This window comes from Strix uralensis, chromosome 8, assembly GCF_047716275.1.
Source record: "Strix uralensis isolate ZFMK-TIS-50842 chromosome 8, bStrUra1, whole genome shotgun sequence".
Lineage (NCBI taxonomy): Eukaryota > Metazoa > Chordata > Aves > Strigiformes > Strigidae > Strix > Strix uralensis.
The window spans coordinates 2,009,858-2,037,769 of NC_133979.1; the positions used below are offsets into that span (position 1 = coordinate 2,009,858).

The following is a 27,912-nucleotide window of genomic DNA, read 5'->3' on the forward strand; positions in this document are numbered from 1 at the left end:
AAACTCTTCCTTTGCTCTTTCTGGGAGATTTTTCAGAGAGGAGTAAAAAGAAATGTGGTTTTCCTACTAATGATGGTGTTTGTCTCTTCAAGCTGGAGTAAGGCTTTCTGGGAAGCCCTGTGTGGGAATTTATCTAGAGACTTTGAAGAGCAAGGGGAAAATGCACTCCAGTGTTCTGTTGTCTGTGTGTGACAAAATGACAAAATAGTGCTTTTTTGCCTTTTTGAAAAAATACCTTTCTTTAGTGATAGGTATCTTAATTTGGTTGTATACAGCTGACTTGAGGTATTGCTTTGTCTGTGATGCCCAGCCAGAATCCTCTTGCCAGGGTGGTTGCCAGATCAGGGGTGTGGAGAGCATGAAAATGGTAGGGAGAGCACAAAAAACGGAGTTCTGTTGCCTTGGATGTCTGACCCAAGCCAGGGCAGCCCTCACAGAGGGAAGATGTCGGTGTACCAGCCTTAGAACCAGCTGCTAGACCCAAAAAGTGAAATAGCAGAGTGGGTGCTTTGCAGAAGAAAATCTTGTGTGTTTTCAGTGTAGCTCGCAGGGCCAGTGGCTCTGTTCGGGGAGACCGGTCTGTGCTTTATTTGCCTTACGTACCTTATTTTCCCAGGTGAGATAACTGACAGCAATGACAAAAGGTGGTGCGAGAGGAGGGTGTAACTCTGGCTAAGAAAGTAGCTTTGGGTTTGTTCCTTGCAGTGGTGGCTGCCCCTGTGTCGCTGGGCTGTGGCTGGTTTTTCTATGGGGCCGGAGCTTTGGGTCAGCGGCGGGGCGGGGGGGGCTGCAGAACCCGCCGAAGTCGGGTGTTTCTGGCAGATGAGTTGTATCACACTGTTGCTTCATTCCCTGGAAGAAAGAAAGCGAGTAGGTGCTTACAGGGTGGGGTTTTTTCCCTCATATTTCAGCAACAATTACAACTTCAAAATAGTAACTGAGGCGTTGAGGTGTGCTGCAGGAGGAGGCGAGCAGGGCGGGCACGAGCTGAGGCTGGTTTTGGTGTGTGTCGGTTTGCTGTCCCAAGGTGCCTGTAGTCACCGATATGTGTGCTTGAGTTCTTTGATTTTCACCCCCTGAGATGTTGCGACAAAGGTCGTCGTAACACCCAGAGGTGAGGGAGCTTTATTGTTCTTTCTTGTTCTTTACTGAGCGGAGTGAAGGTAAATCCGAGACGGGATTCCCGCAGCCTTCCAGTTCAGAAATTCGAATTGGTGCATGCCCGGTTGTGTTTGGGATTTGTACTGGACAAACTGCCGGATTCCCGTTGTGTGGAAGACACGGAGAAAACTTGCTTTTTCTCCTAAGAAAGCGCCCGGAGGGCTGTCTGCCTCAGTGAGGTTGGGTGGCACTCGCAGGGCAGCGGGGCGGGAGGGAAGCCTTCTGGGATGAAGCGGCTGTTGCTACTTGGTGATTTTTTGTGCAGCATTTCCTTTTAACGGCCGATCACTGTTACCTCTCTGGCTTGGAGGAAGATGCTAAGAGGGGTGGCTGCTCTCCAGATCGCTTGGGGAGTGCTGTTAAAGCTGTTTTCACGTGGAAGTGCATCTTACCCTGCTGTCGTGCCTGAGCACGTCCACATCCAGCCTGTGACCTTGATCATGGAGGTCCTGGGCCAGTTTGGAGGAGGCAGTGAGGATGCAAACAAGTCCCAGGATTGAAATACCATCCCCAAATACAGCCCAAAACTAAATTTGTGGGAACTACACGAGTAGGGGTTGCACTGCAGAGCTCCTTACGCATGGTTTTATTGGGAGCCTGCAGATGAAAAAATCTGCCAGCTCTGACACCCCTACTGAAAGCGGGTGGTGGGGGGAGTGTGCGTCTCGCACCGGCACTGCGGTGAGGCAGCCTGCACGCGTGTCTGAAACCTGCACCTCTCTCTCGAGGCTATCCTGTGTTTCCTGGTGCATCTGGGAATCATTTTTAATTCGGTGTGCGATTTCTACCGTGAGTGTGGTGAGCTCGTGCCCCGTGGTTGGGCAGTTCAGGTAAGCGCTCTTGTCCTCCGGTGAGTTCCCTGGCAGGAAAAATAAGCTTTTTGGCCAGCTGTGATACACGAAGGATCCCTTGGCACGTCTGGGCGAGGTCGTGGGCAGCATCCTGCTGCAGGTGAGCCAAGGGGTGGGCACGGGATGGGGGGGCAGTGGCTGTTGAGTGAGCTGTAGCCGGAATTGTGCATCCCAGCAGCGGTCCCCGCACTGCGGAGCAGCATGGCCCAGCTGCTCCCTGGAGTCCAGCTGCTCTCGCAGCGTTTTCCCGCCGCTTTGGGGAAGCGGTTTCCTGGGCAGTAGCTGTCTTCAGCCTCTCTCTGTTTCCTTATCCCCAAGAAGCCGCTTTCAGGAGGAAGACCACGTGCTGTCGGGGCCACTTGCAGGCTCTATTTTCTGAACGTTTCAGGGGGTTTCTGGTTGAAGCTAGCAGTGAGCGGTGCACTGGATCCTCAGCTGAGCTGCTCCACCTTTACCAGGATGCTTTTCCCTCCTAAAAATACACCTAGCTGTGTGATAACAACAGCTAAATCGTTGCTGATGGTTTTATTTTGTTTTCAGTACACAGAAGGAGAAGACTGGAGAGGTAAGGCTTTGAGAATAGCGGAGTACTTCCGTCGCTTGTACAGATCAAAAGGAAACACTCTGGGCATTGCAGAGAAGTCACTGGAAGCCAAACACGAGGAAAGCTGGTGCCAGGGCTTGAATTTCACATTCCTAAAAAAGCTTAATGTGCACACAACTCTCTTCATGTACTCCTGCCTATTGCAGAGGTGTTTACACCGTGTGGCTGGAGGTCCAGACCTCGGCACTCTGGGTGATGTGAACGAGCCCGGCCTGTCTGGCACTGGCCGGGAAGGCCGCGGGTTATTAACAGTCACAACTTGTGTGGGGGCCTCCTGCAGAGGGTAAAATGGCCACATCTGGGATAAAAATGGGGAAAAAGCCAGCAGAGATCTCCCTAACGTGGCATTTCAGGTTTGCTTTTCACTTCAAGCAGAAGGCTGTGGGGAAAGCCGTGGCCTTGCACTGCAGGTGCCTCTGTCGCTGCTGTGGAAGGAGACGGTGGCAGGGGGGCTGTTTCCTTGCCGAGTCGGGGAGTGACTCTTCGTGGAGGTGCTGCAAGATGATGGTATCGCAGGAGGGTTCATCACCAGCTTGGGTAGCTGGCTGCGATGGAGAGCAGCCGCCCGGGCCTGGGCGGGAGGAGGATGCTCCAGGTAAGTTCAGATCTAGACTTACACCTTATCTGTAGCAGCAGTGTTTCAGCTTTATTTTTAAAGACACTTTATTCTGTGTGTAGCTGCAGTGTAGCGCTTGAGCTTGGCCAGAAGGAAACAACAGGAAACAAATTTCATGTTTCCATCACTTTGTGTATGTATATACACACACACATATAGTAAACAAAGTCATTAAATGTGTAAGACAGACCTCAAACCTGTAATTAGAATACTTCAATAAATGATTTAAATTCTTCTCACCAGTCCATTTGCCTTCCTGCCTGTTGCTTTTCTTGCTGGTGAGGATTTCTCCTTTCCCGAACCGAGCCGTGCAGGCAGGCTGGCCCTGGCTGAGCTGCCAGCCCTGCTGCAGCCCCGACCCTCGGTACCCACGTCACTGGGGACAAGGCGACTTAGTGCTGGAGTTGCGGAGAGGAATAATGCCTGTGGGCGTTTCAGTTTAGCACTGGTGGCTGCAGGTGGGGCCGTGCTGCATCGCTGACCTGGGTGCAGCAGGGCCTGCAGCGTGGCCCTGAGGGGCTGAGGACTGACCCTGCCATAACTCCTCACTCTTCCTCAGCGAGCTCCGAGTCCTGGGCTGGACCAAGCCAGGCTCAACCACTCCTGATCAGGCAGTGGGATGGGCCTGAGGCAGCCTAGGCTACATGAAGGCATCTGAATAATTAATTAACCTCTCTAAAAGCCAGGTCACGCAGCCCTGGCATTCCCAAGCATCTGTGATTCTACCTGAGCGTGCAAGGTGGGTGAGGAGCTGCTGTATTGTACGGTGAGGTGTGACTTGCAGTGCTGGAAAAGTTTGTGAGTTGGCTTTTTTATTGCTTAAAGGTGTCGCGTGTAAGTTACTGGACTGGCTCTACTGAAAACACACTGAAATACTTTAGTAAAGTGCAAAAAAACAGGCCAGGCTTATGTCCCGCTGACTGCCTACATTGTGAAAGAGCTGCAGTTTATTTTCACTGTATCCAAAGTAAGATTCCCTTCACAGGAAAGTATGGGAGTCAAAAAAGTGGTTGGGAAGACGGCGAGCGGATTGCAGTCAAGTTCAGGGAGATGGTCGGTAGCACCGGTAGCTGGGGGTAGGCACACAGCGGCTGTGTCGGTGATGGGGTTGGTGATATACTCTGAAACAGTCTGCGTGTGCTCCTCCACTGCTATCCTCTTGTAGGGGTCGGGAAGCTGCTGCTCATAAACCTCCCCGTCCGCCGGGCTGGGCAGAGCCCTGTAGCCCAGCTCCTCCTGCCCCGGGCCACTCGCCGGCGGCCAGTCGCCGTTTCCCCCGCTGCCGAAGAGGAGCTTGTCCCGCAGGGCCGGGGGCTCGGTTTTCACCAAGGTTTCCTCTACTTGTGTTGTTTCAGGCTCTTCAAAGCTGCCGGTGCTGTGCAGGAACAGGCTGGGGGGCAAGCTCAGCTCAGGCTGTGGAGCAATAATTAATGATGTGAGTGATAGCCTGTGACCTCCCACCCCCACAATGCAAGTGGCCCTCCACACAGCAGCTAATATGCTAAAAATGACAGATTTCCGCGTTGTATTTAATTTGCCTCATAGGTAGCATGGTTTGGGTGGGAAGGGACCTTAAAGATCATCGAGTTCCAAACCCCTGCCCCGGGCAGGGACACCTTCACTAGCCCAGGTTGCCCAAGCCCCGTCCAACCTGGCCTTGAACCCTTCCAGCGTTCAACACATCCCACAGTTTAACACGATATGAGAACAGAATTTATCCGCCATCAGGTTTTGCTGCATTAAGAGATTACTGACCTGCATGGCTCCAATCTCTTCTGAAGGTGGTGGGATTAGAAATAAAAAAAAAAAAAAAGTAAAATTTACCTTCATAGACAGGTAGTTCTTAGCCCACGTAGCGTTAGCTGGGTCTGGAATGGCTTTGCTCTGCCACTGTGGCACAAGCACTGAGAGGAGCGAGTGTAATCTGCAGGTTGAATAAGTGCAATTAAAAGCTTGAGCGCCGATACCCGCAGCGCTGGGACGTGCTGTTTGTGCGTGTGGTTACCGACCTGCTCGGTGTAACCCCGAATCTGCTTTAGTGGGGACCTGTGAGCACGTCCACGCTGCAGGGCAGCTCTTGGGCAGAGGGAAATGCTGCCCAGCATCCTCCTCCTGCCAGCCCCTGCCCGGGGTTTGCCTGCAACGACCAACAGCAGCTCTGCAGGCAGAGCTGGCTGGATACAGCCCTGAGCCCCAGTCCTGGAAAATCCAGCCTGGGGATGTGTGTGTGTGTTGCTTTAAAGGAAAACAGTTTTAAATCTCAGGGTTTAACTTCACTCCCATGGATTGTAACTCTTCTTTTTTTTTTTTTTTTTTTGGTGGAAGCAGACCTTAAGCTCTATATTTCATAATATATATGAACTAAGGCTATATTTTAAGCTCAATGTGTGTTCTTATTCATGTACTCTGAGCCCTTTATTCAGAGCAATCTTTGCTGTTCCCCAAGGTGCCCTGAAAGGACAGGACCATCCCTTCTAACAATTCTGTGATTCCCTGGAATGCAGCAGCTGGATCCACTCACAGTTTTCTTGCTGGAGGGATGTAACACATGCAGGCCAAGATGATCAAGAAGCTGCAGGTAAGCACAACAGCCATCCAGTGCCCAGCACCTGAAATACAGAACAGCCATCATTCATCTTTATTAAAAAAACCTAAAAATTCAAATATGTTAGCTCAAGTCGGACAACAGTCGTGGTCTGACTAGCGTTTGCACTCGTAAAACATACCAATTTTTTTTTTTTGTTCAAAATCGGGAATCTGAATGGACTGCTGGGGCCAACAGTACTTTGTAACATGAAGATGCCTACCAATGTCTCTCGAGATACGCAGTCCACAACCCAAAACATGCAATTGCTGGTCTCTCTTCCAGTACTGAACCAAACATTGACAGAGGACGTAAACTTGGGGTGGTGCGTGCAGCAGAGAGGTGTTAAGTAGAAAAGATCTTACAAAATTCAGTGCATCTTTAATAAATTGTCAGTGACCGAAGTTTCTCAGTGAACACCTTGGCTTTACCGTGCTCACACTATCTGCTTAAAACGTAACTGTTGTAAATCCAGATTTTATGCCAGGAAAACTTTTAATTTGCCTGGATTGCTTTAATTTCCTCTCCTGCTTACTTCCCTGGATTTCTGCAGCCCATGGGAGAAACCTGCCCCCAGAGAAGCCCTGCTCCCACGCTGTGGAGAGGAATTTCCTAATGTATGCGACTTGGGAGCTTCAAGTTGTTGTTGTGGCACGTTGCTGGGGAGGGAACACAGCTACACAAACTTTCTGGCAACACTTAAGCACAAATCAGAAATCGGTGGGAGAAGGTCTTGTTTTGGCATCCCCTGGGCAGCAGAGGAATAGGGGTCGTGCATGCCATGCCCTGCTCCTCAAGGTGGCTCTGAGGTCACGGCTCTTCAGTGCCCACGTGTCCTCAGAGAGCCCCTGACCCTGACGTGGAGCTCAGCAGGACTTTCTGCGCCAGAGCTTGAAGCACACAAATATTTAGGCCAGCAACTCAAAGGGACAAAACCCTTCTTTCCCCTGTCACAATAACCGTCCTGCTGGCCTGCAACTACTCTAAAATGATAGAGCTTGGCACAGAGCTGGGAGCTATGCCGACAGCGAGACGCTACGTTTTAAAACTAGCCAAAACTAGAGATTTTTCAGTAGTTAAGAGTAGTGGGAAAAGCATTCCCGGTCTGTGGAAAACGGGGCCAAGGGTTAGCACCTCTCCTGGCCCCCCTCCCCGGCAGACTCATACTTTCCAAGCAGAGGAGCTGGGTGTTGCCCCAGGGCCCCTCTCCGGCAGCCGTCGATGCTGTCATCCACAGGGTGTAGGGCTCGTCGGGCTGCAGCTCTGTGATGTGCAGCGACCGCGGGGCGCTCACGTTGGAAACGGCTGGGAGGGAAACGGGGAGAAGCAAGTGAAGCCCCTAGCAGATGTTTTTACGGCACTTAACTCCAATGAACTGGGTTTCCAGAGCTTGGAGCACAGAGAGGTACCTGTTACTTTAATTAATTTCCTTTCTGATGTTATTAAATCATTGGAAGGGCTGTAAAAGATCTTTTTTTGGAAGGCTATAGGGATGACCCGTGCTAATGTACAGACTGGACACCCAGGATTGCGTGTCCTGTCCCCTGACTGCTGTTGCTTGATAAGCTAATGTTTCAGTCTAAAATGAGATTTGTATGGTGGAACTATGGAACACCCAGTAAAAACTGTGGTGCAACTTCTGCATAAAGTTAAGAAGAAACCCATTTCTTGGGTGGAAGCCTGGGAGTTATGCAGATGGAATGGGAGAGGGCTTAGATGGGAAAAGCACAGGGGTGTGGGGATGCAGTGGGTGCTGCCTGCCGAGCGTGTCTCACGATATAAGGCGCTATATATATATATGTATATAAGAGCATGTATTTGTTGGATAGGACTTTTAGAAACGCTGTTATTTTTATGTTCTGTTTAGAAAGTCTGTTATATCACCAAGGGTTTGCATGGGTTATGTCTTAAGAAAATAATAATTTTTGCAAAAAAAGCTGGGAGAAAATGGATAGTTCCACACTCAGAATAACTTAGAGTGGTGTTAACTCAAAGCTGGAAGCCCTGAATCCGCAGGCCTGTTGAGGGGCAGCTGTAGTAGAGGGAGCTGGCTGACTCTTGCTGCTCACCCTCGTGGCAGACCGGCTGCCGGTGACTCCCCGGCTGCACAGGAGCTTTCCGAAGGCACCTTCCCTCCTCCTCCTCAATCCCCCACCTGCAGCACACGCACATCACGTTGGTCTTCACCAGATACCTACTGTAGACCTCTGGGGCTGCCTGCCCATCGTTTTTCTGCAGGTATATACGGTACCCTGTGATGCAGCCCCTTTGCTGGGAGACAGGGATGGCTTCCCATGAAACCAAGATGCCGTTGGCCCACGGTGTCGTGTACATCCGGGGCCCAGCTGATGGTGCTGCAAAACATAAGATTGGCTTTTAAAGCTGAACTTAAGCTAGCTTAAAAACATCCAGAAGAGTATTATAGTGATTTACCTTTTGCTCTTGAGTATCCCCTAACTGATGCCGCTTGTCCCGCTCTGTCCCGATAGAGTGCAAACACGCTGATCTGATAGCACACGTTATCTTTTATGTGCTCTAAATAAAGAAATTAAAAGTGGGTCGTTACTAGTTAAAGTATTTGGTCATGGCTAAAGTATTTACATCAGCTGCTTAAAGCTCAGATGAATCTTCTGATTATTAATGCATCTTTCATAAAGCAGGAAAAAAAAATCTTCTTTGTGATCTCCTGCTGAGGTTGGCAGAACCTTACTGTGCCTTAAGCAAGGGATGTTCACACTCCTCAAGGGAAGTCCTTTGTTTCCTCATGAAGCAACAGCTGCCGGCAGACCTGTACCCTCTGCAGGAAACCCTGTACCGCATTTAGTGCTCCAGGTAAAGGGAGGAGGTGAGTAGCTGTTACCCAGCTTATTGCCCCAAGATCTGAGGTGCAGGGTTTGCCTGCACGTGGGGTCACTTAGGGGGTACGAGAATCTCACACCCTTTTTCTTCCCCGCGGCTTCACGGGAGCATCCTCCTCCCAGCTGTTCCTGCGGGAGGTCGACAGGAACTCGCTTTTCTCCTTTTGGAAGCAGAGTACGGAGTGATGGCGTGAATACGCTGCTTTTTCCAGCTCATTCAAGAGTGGGGATGTAAACGCTTCAGAGGCACAGCACCAGGACAGAGGACAGGGAAGACTAATGAGGGTAACACTCGCTGTCACCCTGTTGTAACTTCGTAGCCGTCCAATGTGCAGAACACCGACACGTAGTGCTGGTTGGGATTAGTAACCAACAATTAGTAGAAAGAAAATAGTCTTTTCTTAAGCCTTTGGTCTCTTATACCTCTAGCTGGCTTGTTTCATTGTGGAGGGACTGGTTTTTTTCAGAGACATTTTACTTATCAGATATAAATCTCAGCTGAGAGTGACTGCACAGCTGAGCCCAAAGCGACCACAGATATTTTTTTGCCTCCTATACAGCAAGGATTTCTTACGCTGGATTAATAAAAATTAGAATCTGACTTGCTCCTTGGAAAGCTTTTGAAGTAAAATGGTACCTCAGCTGCCCCCTACCAGGAGGTGGTAGTTACCTGCTATCACCGTGGACAGGTTGGATGCTGGAAGCTTCACCCAGGCTGGGCAGGGCTCCGGGCGCGGGCTCCTCGGGGTGTCTGCCCACTCCACCACGTACCCGCTGACGGACGCAGCCAATGCGACGGGCGCTTTCCAGCTCACGAAGATGCTGCTGTTTCCCGTGGCTACGGCAGAGACCTTCTGAGGAGGAGGCAGATCTTACAGGGGAGAAGAGACACCATCAGCACAAACCTGCCTTCACCTCAAGCGGATTTGGTAAGTTTGAGATATGGTTTTTACTGTGTCTCATCCAGTTTGGTGCCACATGAAGTACAAAAATAAACTGCAGTTGAAAGAAAAGGTCTTTATACGAGGGTGATCTCTATGCTGATAGGAATAGGGTCACGTTCTTGTCTTGTCTCATGGTGCAGCTGTTTGAACATACGCAGCACTGCTTGTTTTCTCACCCCCAAACCCTGAGAAGATGCTGTCAGGGCACATACTAACACCCTGCTCCCATGACAGAGCCACAAACACACCATCTCCACAAGACCGAAGCTCCTGCTTTCACAGCTAGGGCCAGGTTACATTTTCTTGCAGGAGAAAATGTTTTGGGTCGTTGATTTTTTTATCTGTAACATAAACCCAACATCTTTTCTGAACAGTTTTTCTGACAGATACAATTGAACTGAGCCCACAAAGGAGTTTTTGTCCAACTCCCTCCAAATGATCAGATGCCAGTGATGTTTCTGCACCCATCCTATCTCTCCTTAACGAGGGGCTCGTGCCATCAAGGGCTCGTCCCCAAAGGAGGATAGCATCCCGCTGGTGTTCGGTGCAGCACTGGGAAAAGGCAAAACACTTGGCAGTGGCTTTGTCACTGGTTTACTGACGTTACGCCAGGACAAGCGCAAACAGAGAACTGCCTCTTTGAACAAACCACCTGAGACCTCGAGGCCCTGTCGTGCCTGGTACTGGCACAGGAAATTTGGGGCTGGGTGAGTTCAGGGAACACTCGTTGATTTTGCTGCTCATTGATTTTTTTTTTTTTTTTTTTTTTTTGACATGGTTACTTTTTTGCTGTGTCAGGTGCCCAGATGGCTGACAGTGTGGCTTACCACTGTGTTGGCAGAAGGGGTTGAGGTGACCCTAACGCAGGGCAGCTTAACGTGGTGTGACACTGCACCCCGGCCACACCGAACGCTGGATCTGCAGATCCCTGATGATTCACTGAGGTGGACCTGGATGTTTCCGTAGCATGTGTCACCAAGCAGAGCACTGGTGGTATTCCCAGTGGTCCAGACCCAGCAGAAGCCCTTACCCTGGGTGCCCAGGTCCGTCACGATGGATGCGGGGGGGGACCTGCCCCTTGAGTTCTCGGCGGTGACCGTTATCTTGTAGCCCACCCTTGGCGTGACCCTGGTGAGGCTGGTTTGGGTGGTAACATGGACTTCTCCTGCCGGGGGGCTCCGTGTGCCCAGGGCTTCGAAGGTCACTGTGTACCGCAGGATTCTGCCTCTCGCCTCCGACCGGCTCAAAGCCTGCGAGGAAAGCCCATTAATTACTCTTTTCTTCTTCTGATGAGCAAAACCTGCAGAAAGATGATGGTACCCGGGAAGGTTTCAGACCCGCTCGCGGAGGAAGGTGTTACTGCTTATTTGTGAACCAAATATTTCACCTCCTTTTAAATGCACCTTCTGCCACGAAGGGGATCTTTGTGTCGCAGGGAGGAGCCCTCCCAGAGGAGTTTGGCAAGCCCCCACGCTGTGCTCGCCATGGGGCAGCAGCCACAGCCCCTGCCCCACGCGGGAGAGGTGGGGAGGCTTGTTACCCACCCTCCTGCCTGGCAGCAGGGATGGCTCCAGAGCATCCCCCTGACCCCGGAGCTCAAGCTGCCCCATCGAAGCCTGGAACTGCTGCTCAAAGGTAATTTCTTCTCTACTTTTTCTGTTCTAACAGCAAAGGGGTTATTTACCATGACAGTGTGACTTGCTGGACACCAGCACATACCAGCTAATGTTCTTTGTAACCAATTACCAGTTTTTACTTCTCTTCTAAAAGCTTGAGGAAACAAGCAGTGCTACAGAGATTGCTCGCTCACTCGTTGATGTTGCTTTCTTCTCCAATACTTTTTTTTTTTTAAATTAACTTAAGATCTGTTGGCCTGAAGCACAGCTAATGCATTTTAAAGATAGCATAGTTTCCCCATCAACCTAAGAATACACATTCATAAGTGAACACGCACGTTTTTTTCCAAAGAAAGCTAGCATCCTTGCTGCAGAATTTCCCTTTTCCACCATGATTTTGCAGGTTTGTGTAAAACCTGTACCACCTAACAGCCTATTCTGACTTTTTCCCTTTGATTTTGCTGCTGCCCAGCCCTGCGACCAGTGCTCTCCATTCCCACCCCTTACCCCAGCTCCCTCACTGCTCTGCTCTTGACGACCCACGACATGAGTTAATTCCCAGATCGTAGAGCCAAGAGCATGACTTTACCTGAGCCTCTCTTAAGGTTACATATCTTTCTTTTAATTTCTTATTTATTTTTCCTGTTTATTTCCAGTTTAGTGAAGCTCTTTTGCTGTGAGCTGCTGATTTTCCAAGCGGCAATATAGCTGGGGACAGCACAGAGCCTCCTCCGTCCTTCAGTCTGAATTCAAGCCAAGCTTTTCACAAGGGGAAAAAAAAGTATTAATTGCACAGCTGGATTTGTGAAAATGAGCAATTCTTGATTAGGGAAAAACCCAGATTTTTACTTAAAGCCATGATGAAGAATTATTTAAATTCAACCACTTAGAATACGTATTTCTGAAAAGTCAGCCTGTGCTGTCCCCTGTAACACCTCGCGCTGTTTTTTCCACCCCGGGTGTCTGCAGTTGTACTATCAGTTTCACAGTTTCCTGTAGTGTCTATGAAGTCAGTTCATTTTGTTTGACTGGTTTTTTTTGTCATTAAAAAAGGAAGAGGGGGGAAAAAAGCACTTTCAAAAATATAAAAATGTTTGCAGTGTTACAATCGCTTTGGCAGTGGCACAGGACACAGTGCTGAAACTACTCAGAAAGCCTGCAGAAAATAAATTGGCGATCCTTTCTTTGGTATTTGTGTGAACATATGAAAACCTACAACGGTAGTACATTGCACTGAGTCTGAGTCCTTTGCTTTGTAGCTGTCGTGAAAGCTATAAAAGCAACGTACTGCACCCGTTTTATGAATGATGCTGCAGGAAGTCTGCTTCGGTAAAGAAAGTGTCACCAGCTCGCTATTGCAAGATAGAGGTCTTAAAGTTAAATGTCTTAAAACCACAACGGCTGGAGTCACATAATTATATGAGAAATTCTGCTTTCACTTACAGCGTAGTGCTTGTTGGTGTGAGGAGAAGATATAATATTATCTAGAGATTAACTAGAGATTGCAAACTGGAAGTCAAGGATAGTTTATGCTTAAAAAAATCATCTTATTGGCTTCAAAATAAAACCACAGCAAAGCGCCCCACAATCCAAAAATTTCTCCTGGATCTGGCTCTAAGTGCTGCCTCGGTAATACTGGAGAAACGCAGCACCTGGCACTGGTACCAGGGCTTGGTTTCACTGGGAATGTTGGCACAGCAGACCTGAGCTGGATGGCAATGTACAGTAATGTGGAATTTTTACCCCACAGCTGGCTTTTAACCTGAATTCTTTTTGCAGTTTCCCCCAGCTCACAGAAGGCTCTGCTTGGCAGACCCAAACAACCAATTTTTTTTGACTCCTGAGTTCATCCAATTTCAGATTTGCAGCTTTATTATTATTAGCAAACCCTTTTGCATGTGGTTTGCCCATCACCTGCTTCACACCTGCAAAGAAAACCAACTTCCTCCTGCTGCTGCTGTACGACAGAAGCCTCAGCCAACCATCCATCCACACAGCAGTGACACCCACGGGACCCGTTCAGTTGCCCAAACTACATCCAGCTCTTCAGTTTTTAAGAGTTGGGTCACCTTAAAGGGCTACTACAATAAATTACCTCTTCTGCCTCCCCTATTCTTCATTGCTCTGTTCTTCATAGAAGCAAAACAGAGCAGAAACACCTCTGAAGGAGGCTCATATCCAAAAGCAGACACGCAAGGCGTGTGCCCGTGGAGGACATGGGGCATGGTGTCCTCCTGGCCTCCCAGGCCTGTTGCGACCACGTATGGCAACGGCAGCAACCAGCAACAAGGACAGGGAGATATTAATTAGAAAACAAATCAGGAAGTCTGTAAGGTTGTGATTTGTCCCTTTAGGTATATCATCAGGGACACAAGTCACCCTGTGGAAAGGTGGTAACTGAGCTGTGGTACCCTCACTTCTCTTCACTGATGTGATGTGCCGGGAACGTGTTATACTTTCAGCACGACAGAAAGTTTGGAGAACTGTAAAAGGGAGATGGTAGGGAGAAAAGAGTTGCTGAATCTTCCGGGGGAGGCAAGTGTTGGGTAGCAGAGCTGGTCTGTGTCCCTATCACTGGGTGCTGGTAAAAGCCCTGTGCTCCCCTTGGGCTCAGTCCTTTCCTGCGAACACCTAAACCAGGGTTCCCCCTCTAACCTTGCTGATTATTATGCCTCTGCTTAGCTTTCCCTTAACTTACCTTCCAAAAAAGAGAGATGTTCTGCTGTTGAGAGTCCACATCCTGCTGTCGGTACCAGACGTCCAGGAGCCCGGTCGGCACTGGTGTGGGAGGAGGAGAGTGAGCAGCGTTATTGACTGTGTTTTGAAGTAAACAAGACGTTGAATAGGCGAAAGAGGTAAAACTTCTGAGACAATTAAAATTTAAGATTTAAAATGTCCCTGAAATGACGCAATGTGTAATAGCCCGTATTTGCTGTTGCGGCTGGAGTTCAGCTGTGTTGATGATGGTACTCATGAGGACAACAAGCCATAAACCCCAGAGAGGGTTTTGCTTTGCTGGTGACTTTATCCTGCGCTCGCTAATCAGGATGGATCCCAAGGAAGCCTACACATCAAAGTGACAGTATTAGCTCTCATCTTTGCATGAAAGTTGAGGTCCTCAGGGTTGGCTACATCAATCCTAAAATAACAGCCAGCCTCAGGCAATAGAGTTTGTAGGATCTGTAGGATTTTGCTGCCTGGCTCTAGGCAATAAATGCCTTTAACAGCCAACTGGGTAGGACCTTGTCAGAGGTAGCTTAAAACCCCCATTCTTTCCATGATTCTCCTTATAGTCACAGAATGACTGGAAACCCTTGATGTTTTGAATAAACCTTCCAAAATAACACTAAAGCAAACTTCTGACTGCAGAAACTGGTGAACACAATATGCTCCAACAATTCAGAATCAGAGACACATAAAGAAAGCCAATATGACAAAAGGTAACAAAGCTTGGTTCCTCGAGGTCTCTGACCAAAATAAATCCATCAAATTCAAATAATAATTGTTGCTAATAACCTAAGCAGCAGGCAGCCGTTGCACAACCCCAGCTAGAATGGGACTGCCTGCTATTTCCTATATTCAAAGACAGAAAAAATCCTCAGTGCCAGCAATGTTAAGAGCTATTTGTCATGTATTAACTGCAAATAGAGACTGGAATAGAAACAAGAAGCAGGACTGGCAGAAGAAATAAAACTGGAGCATGCTCGCTGTGAGCAAGGAAGGGGCAAGCTCAAAGAAGGAAAAAATAAAATATGGGATTGCATCTTTTGGACTCTAGCCCAGATTTTAAAGTTCAATTCACATGTGAACCACACAAATTAGCTGGAAAAAAAAAATTATGCTCACTTACAAACAGTGCTTGCATAAAGCAAGTTTTGTGACAGGTCAGGCTTAGGAAAAAAAAAAAAAATCTCATTGCAGAGGTATGCTTCTGAATTTGCAAAAGGCCAAACTCTTGTGTAGAACTTCAGCTCCTTCAAAGAAAGGCAACCATGATGTACCCAGCGCTTCTCATCTGCAACCTCCCCTCGCTGTCACCTAGTCTGAGATAAGAAAATGCTCCTTGATTAGCTAAAAAGTTTCTCATTTTATAGCACTGGCTGTGTAGAGGGGTGATAACCACAAATGTTGTAGCAAGCCAGGGTTCATCGAGAAGGTTGAGAAAGCTGTTGAGAGGAAGGTGAGGGAGAGGAGGAAAACTTCACGCATCAATCAATGTGTCTTACAGAAACTGATGCTGTCAGTAGTGGTAAATAGCATGAGTAATAACGGCACTAGCCTGAGGAGCTTATAGTAATTCACAAAAAAGACTAACGAAAGCCAAGTAAGAGATGAAAGGAGGGGATGCCAGAGCAGCCGACACGTCTTTGTTGAAACAAACTTCTGAGAAGCTTTCTTCTCTCGTAAGAACTGGAAGTTTTGCATCGTGTGAGTTTATGCAGCTCAGGGTGAAGTCAGGCAGGCAGGTATGTGAGCGTGCGGGCAGAAACTAGTAGAATTGCCCTCAGGTTGGTTGTCCCTGGAGTCTGCTGTGCCGTCCTCTGGGCCAGAAACACTCTTTGCTCACCTAATTACTGGTGGGATCTCTCTCCAGTGCCTGGCCAGGTTCTGCTCTGAAGCCAGAGAGGTCTCCAGTGACTCCACAGCGCCTTGGAGGGGTTACCTGGGGAGGTTCCAAGTGAAATATCTTCTCTACTTGAGGAAAGGTGACTCGCTAAGATTAAACTGTTCTGCTAAAACCTGCCAGCATCAGCAGAACTGGAAGACTCCAGGCAGTTTCCCAGCCAATTCATTCAACTCCTCAGCAAATGGTCGAGCAAGGTCAAGATCCCAGAGCTTGCTGCCCAAGCTGTTTGTTCACACCGGGGGATGACATAGCAGCCATCCTGACTTGACTTATGGGGTTGTTGCAGGAAGTCAGTAAAACACTTAGGTATGAACCAATACGAAATATTTTTCTTTCCCCAGCTAAGCTAGACAAACTGCCTTTTCCAGACGTGTCGCGATGCAGCAGGAGGCCACTACGGCTCTGGGAAAACCCCCCCAACCTTCAACAACGTCAAATGAATGTATCCTTCAGACCTTCCCAGTGAACTCTTGAAATTCCTGTTTTGCAAGAAACTTGAACCGCCTCATTTTTTGTTCATTAGAAAAGCAATTCTCTTTCAGAAGTTGCTACCCTGTTGGCTCTGGATCTACAGAGACTCTGCAAACCAACCTGCAAAAACCCAGCAGCGTTTTTGACTTCATTAGCTAAAGTTTCCACTTGTATGCAAACGTCAGACACGGGCTCGGTGCAGGAGGTGCCATCGTGTGTTACCTGCTTCTGGAGTCTGGGTTTGGTACGTGCGCCAGTTACTCCACAGTCCTCGCTCGGGGTGGATTTTACAGCTGACCTGAAACTCGTAGGCTGTATGAGGCTCCAGACCATAAAGGCTGCATTTTTCACTGTTTAAGCTTTCAACCTTTAATGAAGATAAAAGACATGTAACATGAAACTCACAAGGAAATAAAGGTTGAAAGCAGTGACAGGCTGAATTCCTAATGCCCAAAGGAAGCCCAGCCAGCCAAAACACATCTTTAAAAAAACTATGGGGAAAACCTTGATCTGAGGCAGCTTTAATAACTCAAAGAATGATGCAATGAATCATCGGGCTTGCAGTTCTTTATCTGAAAAATCTCTCATTTAATTATGTGAAGATAACAGATTTTCTGTTCATGTTTTACTCGACTTCAATACATTTCTTTTACCACTTAAAAGCAAAGACTTCCAATCGACATGAGGGAAGGCACAAACATTTGGACATTTTATGCCTGTAGCTGTGAGCTGCAACAAGCAGATACGACCATATTCCAATAAAATGATGGGTCAAACTTAAGCTCTGATTCTTCAGTGTGTCATAGAGACACCTGGCATAAGGGGAACTATTCATGCACAGAGTTTTTTATAGGATTGGTGTTTTACCTTCATTCAGTTTTAGACCAACAATAGTTTTTGACCTGTAGGCAATATTTTTTCTTAAATATGATGTTAGAAAGCAGAGAGAAGCAAATTTGGACAAACAGATTCTGGTAAGAAATAATGAAAAAATAATGACAGCAACCTCCAAGGACCATAATTTCCTTTACTCTTCAGAAGAGGATTACCGTGCTCCAGGTGTGCCTGGTAAGTGGACGGTATCTCAGCCTCCAGTGCTGCGCTTGTGCTTCATCGTGCCAAAAAAAGGTGCAATTGGTCGCAGAAGAATTTTCAAATTCCACTAAAAAGTTGGGAGGATGTGGTTTCACTAGCAGCAAAAACAGAAAGAAGCAAACAGCGCTCAGATACGCAGCACAGCTCAGAACTGGGGGAAATAGAGTTACTGGTTTAGACTGGACGGATGGTTTTTCTGAGAGGTTTGAACAAGAAATGCTCAAAATGTTTTCTTGTCTTTCTAAAGGGCTGGGACTAACTGAAAGGTAGTAAGTAGTGCATTTACCTATGTCTATTAACATGAACACGAGCGGCTGTGAAAAAGCACTTCCTAGCTCATTGGAGGCGGCAACCACAACAGTGTAAGTAGAGTCAAAATTCAACTTGCTCAGGGCCAACGAGCCAAACTTCTTATTCAGACTTCCTTCTGAAACGCATAAGACATCCGTCCCATTTGATAACCTGGAACAGAAGGAAAATTCTTGGTTAATATTCTCCTGTACAGCAAGAAAGCTAAACCCTGGGTGCATCAGGGCACGTGCTGCTCCGGGTCCCTCGCGGCTGCGGCTCTTGTAGCAGGTCCCGTGCAGTTGGATTTTGAGGGAGGACCACTGCAACGAAAGGCAGGTAGGTCATCTGCCCCCTGAAAGATCTGTCTGCTTCAATACAGTGCTTACAGCAAATGCTCCTCTAGCTAAGTCCGTAGTAAAGGTGTTACACTGCTTTTGGGGTTTAATTGCTGACAAAGGAAGTACTTCTAGATTTCCAGTGAGCTGCAAGTATGTGAGTAGGTTCCTTTTAATAGTATAATGGTTACCTAACATTGGTTACCTAATATTTCTCTATGTATGAGCATTGGTACACAGCATTTAGGGGGATGATGGATTTTGGAGTGGTTTGGGGTTTTTTTTTGTTATTTACATAAGTTAGTGATTAAAAATGTAATTTATCTGCAGTCTAACGGTTGGATGGTATGATTTCAAACACAACCTTTAATTCTCAATCTGTCATTCAACCCATTGCCTTGAGTAACTCATTTAGCTTCTCTGTGTATTTTCTTCCACCTGAGTCAGAGGTGTTTGTATCATGTTGCTTCAGGGTGACCTTTTGCATTTTGTAATATATTTAATAACTTACTAGCAAGCGCTGCTGTATCCCTATGTTACAACACTTGCAGGACTCGTTATCTGCACTTCCCTACCCTTCCACAAGTTACCTGAATATTCTCCTTCTGCTTAAAGAGCAGTGACAGGTTTCTCCAAGCTACTAAGAAAGTTGCTGCTACCTTGGCCAACAGAGGCAGGTGAAGAAGAAGGTGGTGAAGAAGAGTGAGACTCTCAGGGCAAGGAGGCAGTCAACATGCAGCACCTCAGAAACAAATGGGGGCTAGTTCAGCCTACCTAGTAGTTTGCAGAGGGCAAAATTAATTCATTCTACCCAGATGTTTGCTTGAATAGAGGATTTTAATAAGGTTCCTCCCATGCATGGTGATTCCTGAAATCCAAACGTCTCCTAACGCGCCTCGATGGGCTCTGGGGAAGCTTTACTCCTTCCCCACGGTTTGCTGCAAAAGTCTCCACGGCCTTTTTCAGCAAAGGCTCAGCCAAACCAGAGTGAACAAAATTACAGGTTGGGTCTAAAATGGGAAGCAAAAATAACACATTTCCAAGCAAAGTCCCTCTCCATCACCTTAGCTAAACTCCTAGACAGAGCGAGCAGCTCAGATTGTAGTATTCCCAGTGCAGGCACTGCTAGCCAAGCCATGGAATCACTAACTAGAGGATATCCACCACAGGAAAGCCTTTCAGACCCCATCTCCTTTCCAAAAGGGAGCCATGTCTTGGCATACCCTCTTTATCAGAAGCAGCCAACCTCCTGCAGTGCGGCCCACACGGATGTGAACAGCAAAGGGGCTTCAGCTGCTCCAGTTGGCTTCTGTGAATGGCAGCCTTGGACTGACTTATTCATAAACCAACTCTTCTGTGTGCTTTGAGAAGGGTAAATTGTCAATAATCGGTGCAAAAATTTTTAAAAAACCCCTCTAAGATACAATTATAGGTATCAAAGAACCTGGGTTACTTACTGTATTACATAGGTAGTGTTGATGTACGTGAGCCTTCCCTTGTCCCAGGTGCAGGTGGGATGGCTATCTGTCCCATACTGGATACATGACACATTTTTTGGCTCATCTGGAGGATCTTAAACAGATATTCTTATCAGTTAAAACTGATACTGATAGGACACATTTTAAGAAATGCTAGTTTTGGCTTTTTGATTGTTTGGGGTTTTTTTTTAAAGAATTTATAGACAAAATTTTCAGGCTAACAATTTTTATATGTGAAAACAGCTGAGTCTATCATATCTGCAGCCTTCTGAGACCTCTAACACTTGAGCAAAACCCCAGTGACTTTACTAGGGTGCCACATGAATACAAGTGCTTAACAGCTCTCCAGACTGGGCACCACAAGCTTTGCTTGAAGCAATCAACCATTATTCTTACTTTATAAAAAGAAACCTACAACAAAACAACAACACTGATACAGTAGAGGACTGCTGCAGCAGCATCAGCTCATCAGGCTAGAAGAAAAACTGAAATTTCCTCAGAATTTTTCTTGCAAGTCCCCTGTGTCCTGGACAGACTGGTGGGTGTCAGGGCTAGAACAGGAGAGTATGCTGTTTGCTCCGAGGGGGCAGTTTTATTTAGCATCTCTTTGTTTGTGAATAATGGAATTGCACAGTTCCAGCTGGGAATATTTTAAATACAAAGAGCCACTAAAAGGCAGCACCTTTTCTGGGAAATCCACCTGCTGCTAGTTTCTAAGACATGTCTCAGAGGTACCACAGGAAATATTTAAGAACAAGGAATAAGAAATTATCCTTACTTCCAGATTCTATATCGATTCCACAGATGAGTCTTTTCTTGGATTGACAAACCCTTTTGCACGTAAACATGTGTTTGCCATATGTACGGACTAGAAACCCGGTGCTTACTGAACTGCCGTAATTGCTAATTAGTTCAGAGCTGTTAAAGAAAATAGCTATCTTGCACTGCTCGGAGTATTGCAGGGGTTTCAGCTGGCATGAGAGGCTGATGCTGGTTCCAGGCTGGACGTGAGAAGTAGTGTTAGCAGTCATGGTCCCTTTGTCACATATTTCTGCAGCACCACGGGGACATTTGCTAGCGGGCACGTTCCCTTTACTGCAGGCTTCTGCAACAGAATGGGAAAACAAACCTTTAACACCGACACGTCGCTTATCTTGTACAGCATGCTGCACTCGAGAAAGAGAGGCTCCCCATATTTATAATGTGAGAATTTGTGCCTCTGCACGGTAACTTACGGTCCTCACCGACCTGACCGACTGGGATCAGAAACCAAGGGCTAGCTACCAGCCATCGTAGGAAAAAAAGCACAACCCATGCTAAATCTATCAGAACTCTTTTTTTCTTTGTTTAAAGGAAATATCTGTGTTTCAGTAAAGCAGTGGCAGGCATGTTGCTACTGAAGGAAGAAGCAAGATTTCCTCTGGCTTGCAGAGACCTCCCCTTGTGCGTCATTGTCTGTCCCGAGAGGTGCAGGACGCGGACGGGGGACCGGCGATCCTGTCCTCTGCACTCAGCGTACGAGAGCACGCACTCACTGGCAGACTCCAGGACTGGGGGCAAACGAGCCGAGCAGTGGCAGAAAATCTGCCCACAGCCTACCCAGACAGCCAAGGGCAAGGGGCATTGCCGTGGAGAACGGGAGGACACTCAGCAGGAGCAGCAGATAGGGGAGTTCTGACAGAAATTACAGGATAAACCTAATCAAGCATCAAATTTTGTTCTCTTCAATAAGAAAGATGTTTACTAGCATACCATGCAGAAGCTGAAAGAAAACCCCCTAATTAGCCAGAGTGCTTCTTTTAAGTGATAATTGCTATGCAGGAAAAAAAAAAAAAATCTTACCTGCTGTGAAGTGCACCAACAACCAAATTGCTGCGGGCACAATCCATGCAAACAGCATTTTGCTCCCTATAGAGAAACAGATACCTTTTACCAGTTCCTAAAAAATGGGAAAATAATTTACAGATATTTGTATTTTACTGTTTTACAACTTCAGAAAATCCAAAATGCTTATTTCATGAGACCTTTCTAATTAACATCCTCTGCTAATGTCGCTAAGTTGTGACTCTCGAGACCCCATCCGAAGCAGCAGCTAAGTTTTGGATGGTTCTCCCTAGAGACAGGCACAAGAGCTGGGGGAATGGCAGAGTTATGGGTACTTTAGAACCAGACAGCTCTGTGCTTTAGAAAAACTAATATTTGCTCCCTTCACTCCAGAACCAAAATCCTTCCTGTGAAGGAAAACAAGAACAAACCGTGAGTACTCCTTATCTCTCCCCAGGACCTGGCTTGCAAGCCCCACTCCAGTACAGCCCACCCTCTCCCGAAATCCCGCACCCTCCTCAGAGGGAGCAGCCCTGTCTATGCACCCCACGAGGAGCCTCGTGTGCTCTTCAGCCCGTCTGGGCTCAGACTTTGTACAGATGACCCCAAATCCAAACGAACTGATCTCATCCCAGATGACTAACACAGTCTCAAGATTCCCAGACCCGAGTATCTCAAAGAAAACTTTGGATGAGACCTTGGGAACTAGCAATCTTACAATTTCTTTTGACGGCTTTCCAAAAGGAAAGCCCTCCCACACAGCTTATTTATGACTAACTCCGACAGACAGAGCTGCAGCCACACGCAGTAAGCACGCTATTAATGACACAACCAAACAAAACGGCTCTTGAAATGTTTTAAACTCAACAGGATTGCTCAAAAATTCTGTCCAAATGCAAACCTACGCCATGTCTGGACTTACTAGATTAAACCCACACTCCATTATTGGAAGTTATGAATACAAACGTTTTACACAAATTAATCAGGGTCAGCCTGAACTAAGCTCAGTATTTTCCCCTACATTTTGCAATCAGCATTAACAACTGTTTCCTTTTTCACCCTTTCCCTGCAGAACTACAGGAGCAGTGAGAAAATACTGGACACTTCAGAAGTGAATACACCAACAAGCACTTTCTGTAACTCCCGACCTGTCCCAGAGATGCAGCTATTTTAATGACTTGATGCCATATTGGAAACAAACTGCTGTAAAGTGAAACTTTAAATCCTGACTGCTTTTCATGCCATCTCAGCTGAAGGGGCACTTCCATGGGGAGGCATTGCACAATATAGTCTTTGCCACATGTATATTAATATAAAAATGACAAAAAAAAGTTATTTCAGGTTGTTTTTATATAACAAGATGGGATCCATTCCATGTTTTCTAAGTGAGGTGAATGTGAAATGCATAAGATTTGCCAAAATGCATTATTAACACCTTGCTTTATTTAAACCCAGATGTTCTTCAGACTGAAATGTTAAGCCTTGCTGCAGCGCCTCAGCTTTACACAAAGACACTTCGTGCGGTGCCTTCCGTAGGTGATTAGTAACTGCAAGGATGAGCAATCACAGCACCAAGGTTCTTCAAGTAAATGCTCTGCCTTCCAATAAACTGAAATTGCCCAGTGACTGTGTAAACATCCTTCAGACAGCTTGCTTTCTGACAGCAAAACTGTCCCCAAAATACTTGAGTCAACAGACAAAAATAGTCTCACTTCAAATAATTTTAATCAGTGGTTTAGTTAGGTAAGTGCTAGACAATTTATGCAGCATCATATGAATGCAGCAGAGCATATAAACTGTGATCAGAGTAAAAAAATGAGAAAAGAATGAGAAACAACCTTCAGCTTAGAGCGAAGATATATGGAAAAATGTTTTTAAGAAGGAAAAAATCTTCAGATTCCACATCAATGAGGGAAAATGATACCGCTGTGCATAGGTTAAAGAAAATATAAGGGATATTGTCCTGGTAAGTACAAAGTAGAGGAAGTATAGAAGGTGTTCACAGAGGACGAGATCATGGTTGTTTCTGTGTGCTTATCTCTGTGAAATCTCATCTGAAATCACAAGGGCTCCAGACCACATTTTGTTTGCCTATGGATTCCCCATAATTACGTTGCCCGTTTGCAGTGGTCAAGTTCTTAAATGAAATTGCTTGTAAAGCACAAAAGCTTTCTCGTTTGCTTTTAATCAACTTTTTATGCCCTTGCCCCCACTTCTACTCCATGCAGAGCAAGTGTCTCTTCTAAGGGTCTTACACCGAACCTGCAGGAACAACCAACCGCACACCAGTGGAAAGAGGAACATTTCTCACTGTCGCATTTCACCCAGAAAAAAAACCAACCAAACCAAGCTATTTGTGCCCAAGCTGCGCCATTGGCTACATATCACCAGAATAACACCAGCTGCATTTTTAGGGCACCTTCCTGCCCTGGGCAGACCCAGCCAGGATGGTGGCACCCGCGCTCTCGGGCTGGGCAACCGCAGCCTTGGTGCCACCACGCCCCGGGCCAGCGACCCCTCCCCAGAGCTGCCGAGCGCCAGGTGTTTGGTAAGAGCTCGCCGTACGGAGGAAAGGGATGGCCTTATCTCTGGAAGATGGCCCTTCCGTGCTGCAATGTCCCAGGGGGCAGGCAGCATCCCAGAGAAGGCAACGAGTGTCCCGGGGTGGGCAACGAGCATCCTGGGGTGGGCAACGAGCATCCTGGGGCTGGCAACGAGCACCCTGGGGTGGGCAACGAGCATCCTAGAGTGGGCAACGAGCATCCTGGGGCAGGTAACAAGCACCCTGGGGTGGGCAACGAGCATCCTAGGGCGGACAACGAGCATTCCGGGGCAGGCAATGAGCATCCCGGGACCGGCAGCACCCCGGGACCGGCAGCACCCCGAGGAATGCCCGTGCGTGGCCGCCCCCCTCCCGCCGCCCCCTCGCCCCTGCCCGTCCCCAGCGGGAGCCGGGGGGACAGCCCGGGCTTCCCCCCCCCCCCCCCCCCCCATCCTCCCCCAGCCGCCGCTCCCCGAGCCGGGGGTACTCACCCCGGAGCCCCGCAGCCGCCCCGGCAGCCAGGGACCGCCTCGTACGGGGATAAGGGCGGGGGGGGCATGTGGGGGGGCTGTGCCGTGCGCCGGCAGTTTTTCATCCGGCTCCTGGCGGGCAGCTGGTTGCAGGCAGGAAAAAGGGGCAGGAGCAAGGCAGGGCTGGGCCGGCAGCTTCCCCCCCTCCCCGCCTCGCCCTGCCCCTGGGGTTTCTCGCCGGGAAGGTAACGCACGGGAAATTTCAACGACAGAAAGCCCGGGTGTGAGAGAAGGATGAGATTACCAGAAAAAGTTGATGAAACTCCCAAGTGTAACTCTCACTACCAGCGGGCTGCCTCTGACCTGGAGGGAACAAGAAGTGCAATTAGAACCAGAGCAACCCTCACCTCCCCTGCGAGGAGAGAGCCTGAGATGTAGCCACGCCGATTTTTACCTTCTCTTTCATGTGATTCTTGCTTTCTCTCACTTTTTTTTTTCAGCGCTCCCCAACCTACCACCATATTTAAAAGAGCTTTTAATGAAAAAGTCTCCTGTTGCTATTGTTCCTTCTCTTTTCTGCACATCCATGGCATAAACTTGGTTTTCCCGACAGCATCTCCCTGATGGGATTAACTTTTTCTAGCTTGAAAATTGTAGCAAAGGTATTTTTGGGGGGCAGACGTTCAAATGAACGGGTAGAGGAAGCGCAAAGTTTGCATCCTTCAGGAGTCCAGAGTTTTGCATTTGAACCTCCAGTTCACTTTATCTCTCTTCCAAAGCCCAGCCTAACATTTGTGCTTTTTTCTAGAGAGCTGACAAAGTTCATTAAGATATCATGTGTGAACTGTGCATACTGGATGAAACTCCAAATATTAACAGTTTCTTTTTAAGTCTATAGCTCGTTTCCCCTCTTGTCTTCTTTTAGTTTATTTTCACTTTTCACAGCACTGCTTCCCGGTGCAGATCTACACTCTGAAAAAAAAACAGGATTCATATCAGTTTTAACCAGGAGACCATCAGGACTTTGTATGAATGTTATCTCGTGCTTCTTATCGAGGCCTTGCTCATCGCTGCCCCTCGCTGCGTGTATTTGCTTCTTCTCCTCGGAAAAAATATGGCAGCGGCCGTTACATGATGTGCTCAGCTGGCATTAGCAGACCTTGAGTAGTATTTTACTCATTGATGATACAGCTAAGGGAAGATGCCCGTTGGGTGGCCCAAGTGATTGGAGTTTTGTGTCCTGGTGACAGGAAGCTAAACTGAAAAACACCGATCCGTTGCCTTTTATAAAATGTAGTTGCTTTCTTTTTTCTCTTTGCTTATTTTTTAGCGACGAAGTCTGCTTTTTCATACGATTCTTTCTCCACTGACTTGTGTTGAGCACAAAGCTCCAGGAGAGAGCATGTGGTATTTACAAATCATGAAGAAAACAGGGTTTTCCCTGCAGAACCTCTGCCAGGTGCTTGACTGCAACAGAAGAGCCGAAGCACAAGGTCCTGCTGCAAATGGAGCCGCCGGTGCTGTGCGGATGCTGTGCCAACCTCCCCGCTCCCCGGGCAAGGGGGTGATGTCAAGGAAAGTACGGAGTCATCAGTTCTCTGAAAACGAAACTCGGGAAAGCACCAGCAGTAGCTGACATGAGAATGTGTGATGTTTGGAGGTGACAGTGGCCAGCTCCCGAGGAGAACTTGCAGCCAAGCACGGAGGGGAGGACAAAGAAAGAGGCTGGTAGTGGTTGTAGCCTAGGGCCCTACACCTTGGGTGAAGTTGAGGGTCCCCCGGCAGCAGCCGTGCTGTTCCAGGGACCTGGCTTTCACAGGGTGAAACCTAGAAGTATTTCTGTCCAGAAGGGGTTGTTGGGCGTTGGAATGGGCTGCCCAGGGCACGGGGGGAGTCCCCATCCCTGGAGAGGTTGAAGAGTCGGGTTGGCCCAGCGCTGAGGGATCTGGTGGAGTTGGGAACAGTCAGTGTGAGGTTCATGGTTGGACTGGAGGATCTTCAAGGGCTTTTTCAACCAAGATGATTCTGGGATTCTGTGTTTCTGTGGTTAAGCACATGCCAATGCAAAGCTGTAAACACAAGACCTAAGGTTGCGTGTTGACTGTGTGCTTCAGGGAACGCCGGCTGCCTGGTGTGGAGCTTGCTCACAAGAGGATTACAAACTGTGTCCTAGCAGACCTTTGCGGCCAACAGGAGACAATGGTGGTTACCTCCGGGGAGGCAGGGAGCACTTATCTCGCCCATGGGATGTGAGGTATGAGTGGCTGCTGGTACCTCGATGCCTTCTTTCTGCTGAGCTTCCAGTGGTCCAAGTCTGGAAGGACTCCTCCATTGGTAGATGTCCTCAATGTATTGAAGTCAAGATGCTTTCTGCTTCAACCAACCCCCGTAACTCAACGAATGTTGGAATAAGGAAGAAGAATGAGTAAAGAATATGGACTTCCCTTATAGATAGTGAAAATAAAGTGCATGTAAACAATGTAATAAAATTTGAATGTATACTACTGTGGTCATTCATGTTCAGCTTCTGGAAGTGAACAACAAAATAATTTATCTGGGATCAAAAGTGCACATAAAAGGAGATTTCTAAAGCAAACCAAACCAAAACAGAAGGCCAGAAATGGCTTATCCAGCCATTGTGTTCATTGGTTTTGTGACGAAAAAAATTGCTCTCTAAAAATGTGAGAAGATTCAAATGGTGCAAAGCTGCCTGTTTTTCAACTATTTGAATGCAAATCAGAGAAAGTTAAAGCTGGTGATTGAAGAAGGCTGGAGCCCAGTCAGTAAAAACAGGCAAGGGCTAACGTTAGAAATATTACTGAAGGAAATGGAATTCAAACTCAGAAGTGAAATCAGCAGGTGCAGCCCTTACACTCTCTGGTTTTGTCAGGTTGTAGGTCTGGAAATAACCTTGAGAATGAAGAATTGTGAAGGAATGGTGGTGAGTCATCAATGTCAAAATGATGAGCGACAGAGCACTGGGAGTTAATTATTGGGTGCTTAAAAACCCAGTCAAGAGAATGTGAGTATATCCAAAAACCCTGCTGTGGTTGTCATCGGTGGGCAGCCAGGAAGGAGTAGTGTTTGTTTATTTAATGTATTTTCTTGACTTTACCACATTGTCTAGTCCAGCTTAGGAAGAGCTGCTGTGATGGTGTTTGCATCCCCGCTCTTTCAAAGATCTGCCATGATTTTTTGTCTTCAGTTTGTGTTCAACATAATGTCATTTTCTTGTGTCAGCAAAGACAATTATTTAAAAAAACAATTATTTTTTTCTGCCTGGTTGAAGACCTCAGAGGCTCACAGACTGCTTTCAGACTGACATCTCTTATGCTGTGGAAGGGTCACTCCTTCCAGCCTACTCTTTTTCTTTTAATTTCTCCGAATATCTGTTGGTTTCTCATTGGTTTTGGAGTACAGTTTCTAGATCTGATTGTACCAGGGACCACACAGGCCAGGTTGTACAGCAGCCCTGCACGAAATGAGAGGTCTCTGGCTACGCCATGAGCACTGTGTTGATCTTTGTGTCAAAACTGCGGTTGCAT

At 47.5% G+C, this 27,912-nt stretch overlaps 1 protein-coding gene and 1 long non-coding RNA gene across 9 annotated transcripts; one reads left to right on the forward strand and one right to left on the reverse strand.

Moving 5' to 3' along the window:
* Window positions 1-2,928: 2,928 nt before the first annotated feature.
* Window positions 2,929-24,927, reverse strand: IL12RB2 (interleukin 12 receptor subunit beta 2). 8 transcript variants are annotated; one of them, XM_074875789.1, is made up of 17 exons: window positions 24,822-24,927; window positions 24,672-24,730; window positions 21,374-21,439; window positions 20,310-20,636; window positions 19,511-19,625; window positions 17,714-17,889; window positions 17,382-17,521; window positions 16,555-16,699; window positions 13,933-14,012; window positions 10,649-10,868; window positions 9,345-9,545; window positions 8,250-8,351; window positions 8,015-8,170; window positions 6,984-7,121; window positions 5,754-5,841; window positions 5,057-5,156; window positions 2,929-4,645 (listed from the first exon to the last, which is right to left on the reverse strand). In XM_074875789.1, the coding sequence occupies exons 3-17, from the start codon at window positions 21,429-21,431 to the stop codon at window positions 4,157-4,159; spliced, it is 2,535 nt and encodes an 844-aa protein (XP_074731890.1). In that variant the 5' UTR covers window positions 21,432-21,439; window positions 24,672-24,730; window positions 24,822-24,927; the 3' UTR covers window positions 2,929-4,156. The 8 variants fall into 8 exon arrangements, with proteins under 8 accessions (XP_074731890.1, XP_074731888.1, XP_074731894.1 ...); XM_074875787.1 differs by having other exon boundaries at window positions 7,886-8,170; XM_074875793.1 differs by lacking the exon at window positions 6,984-7,121.
* On the forward strand, window positions 19,320-22,803 carry LOC141946289 (uncharacterized). Its single transcript, XR_012629799.1, has 2 exons — window positions 19,320-19,425; window positions 22,428-22,803. It is a non-coding gene; the product is annotated as an uncharacterized LOC141946289 (long non-coding RNA).
* Window positions 24,928-27,912: the final 2,985 nt, after the last annotated feature.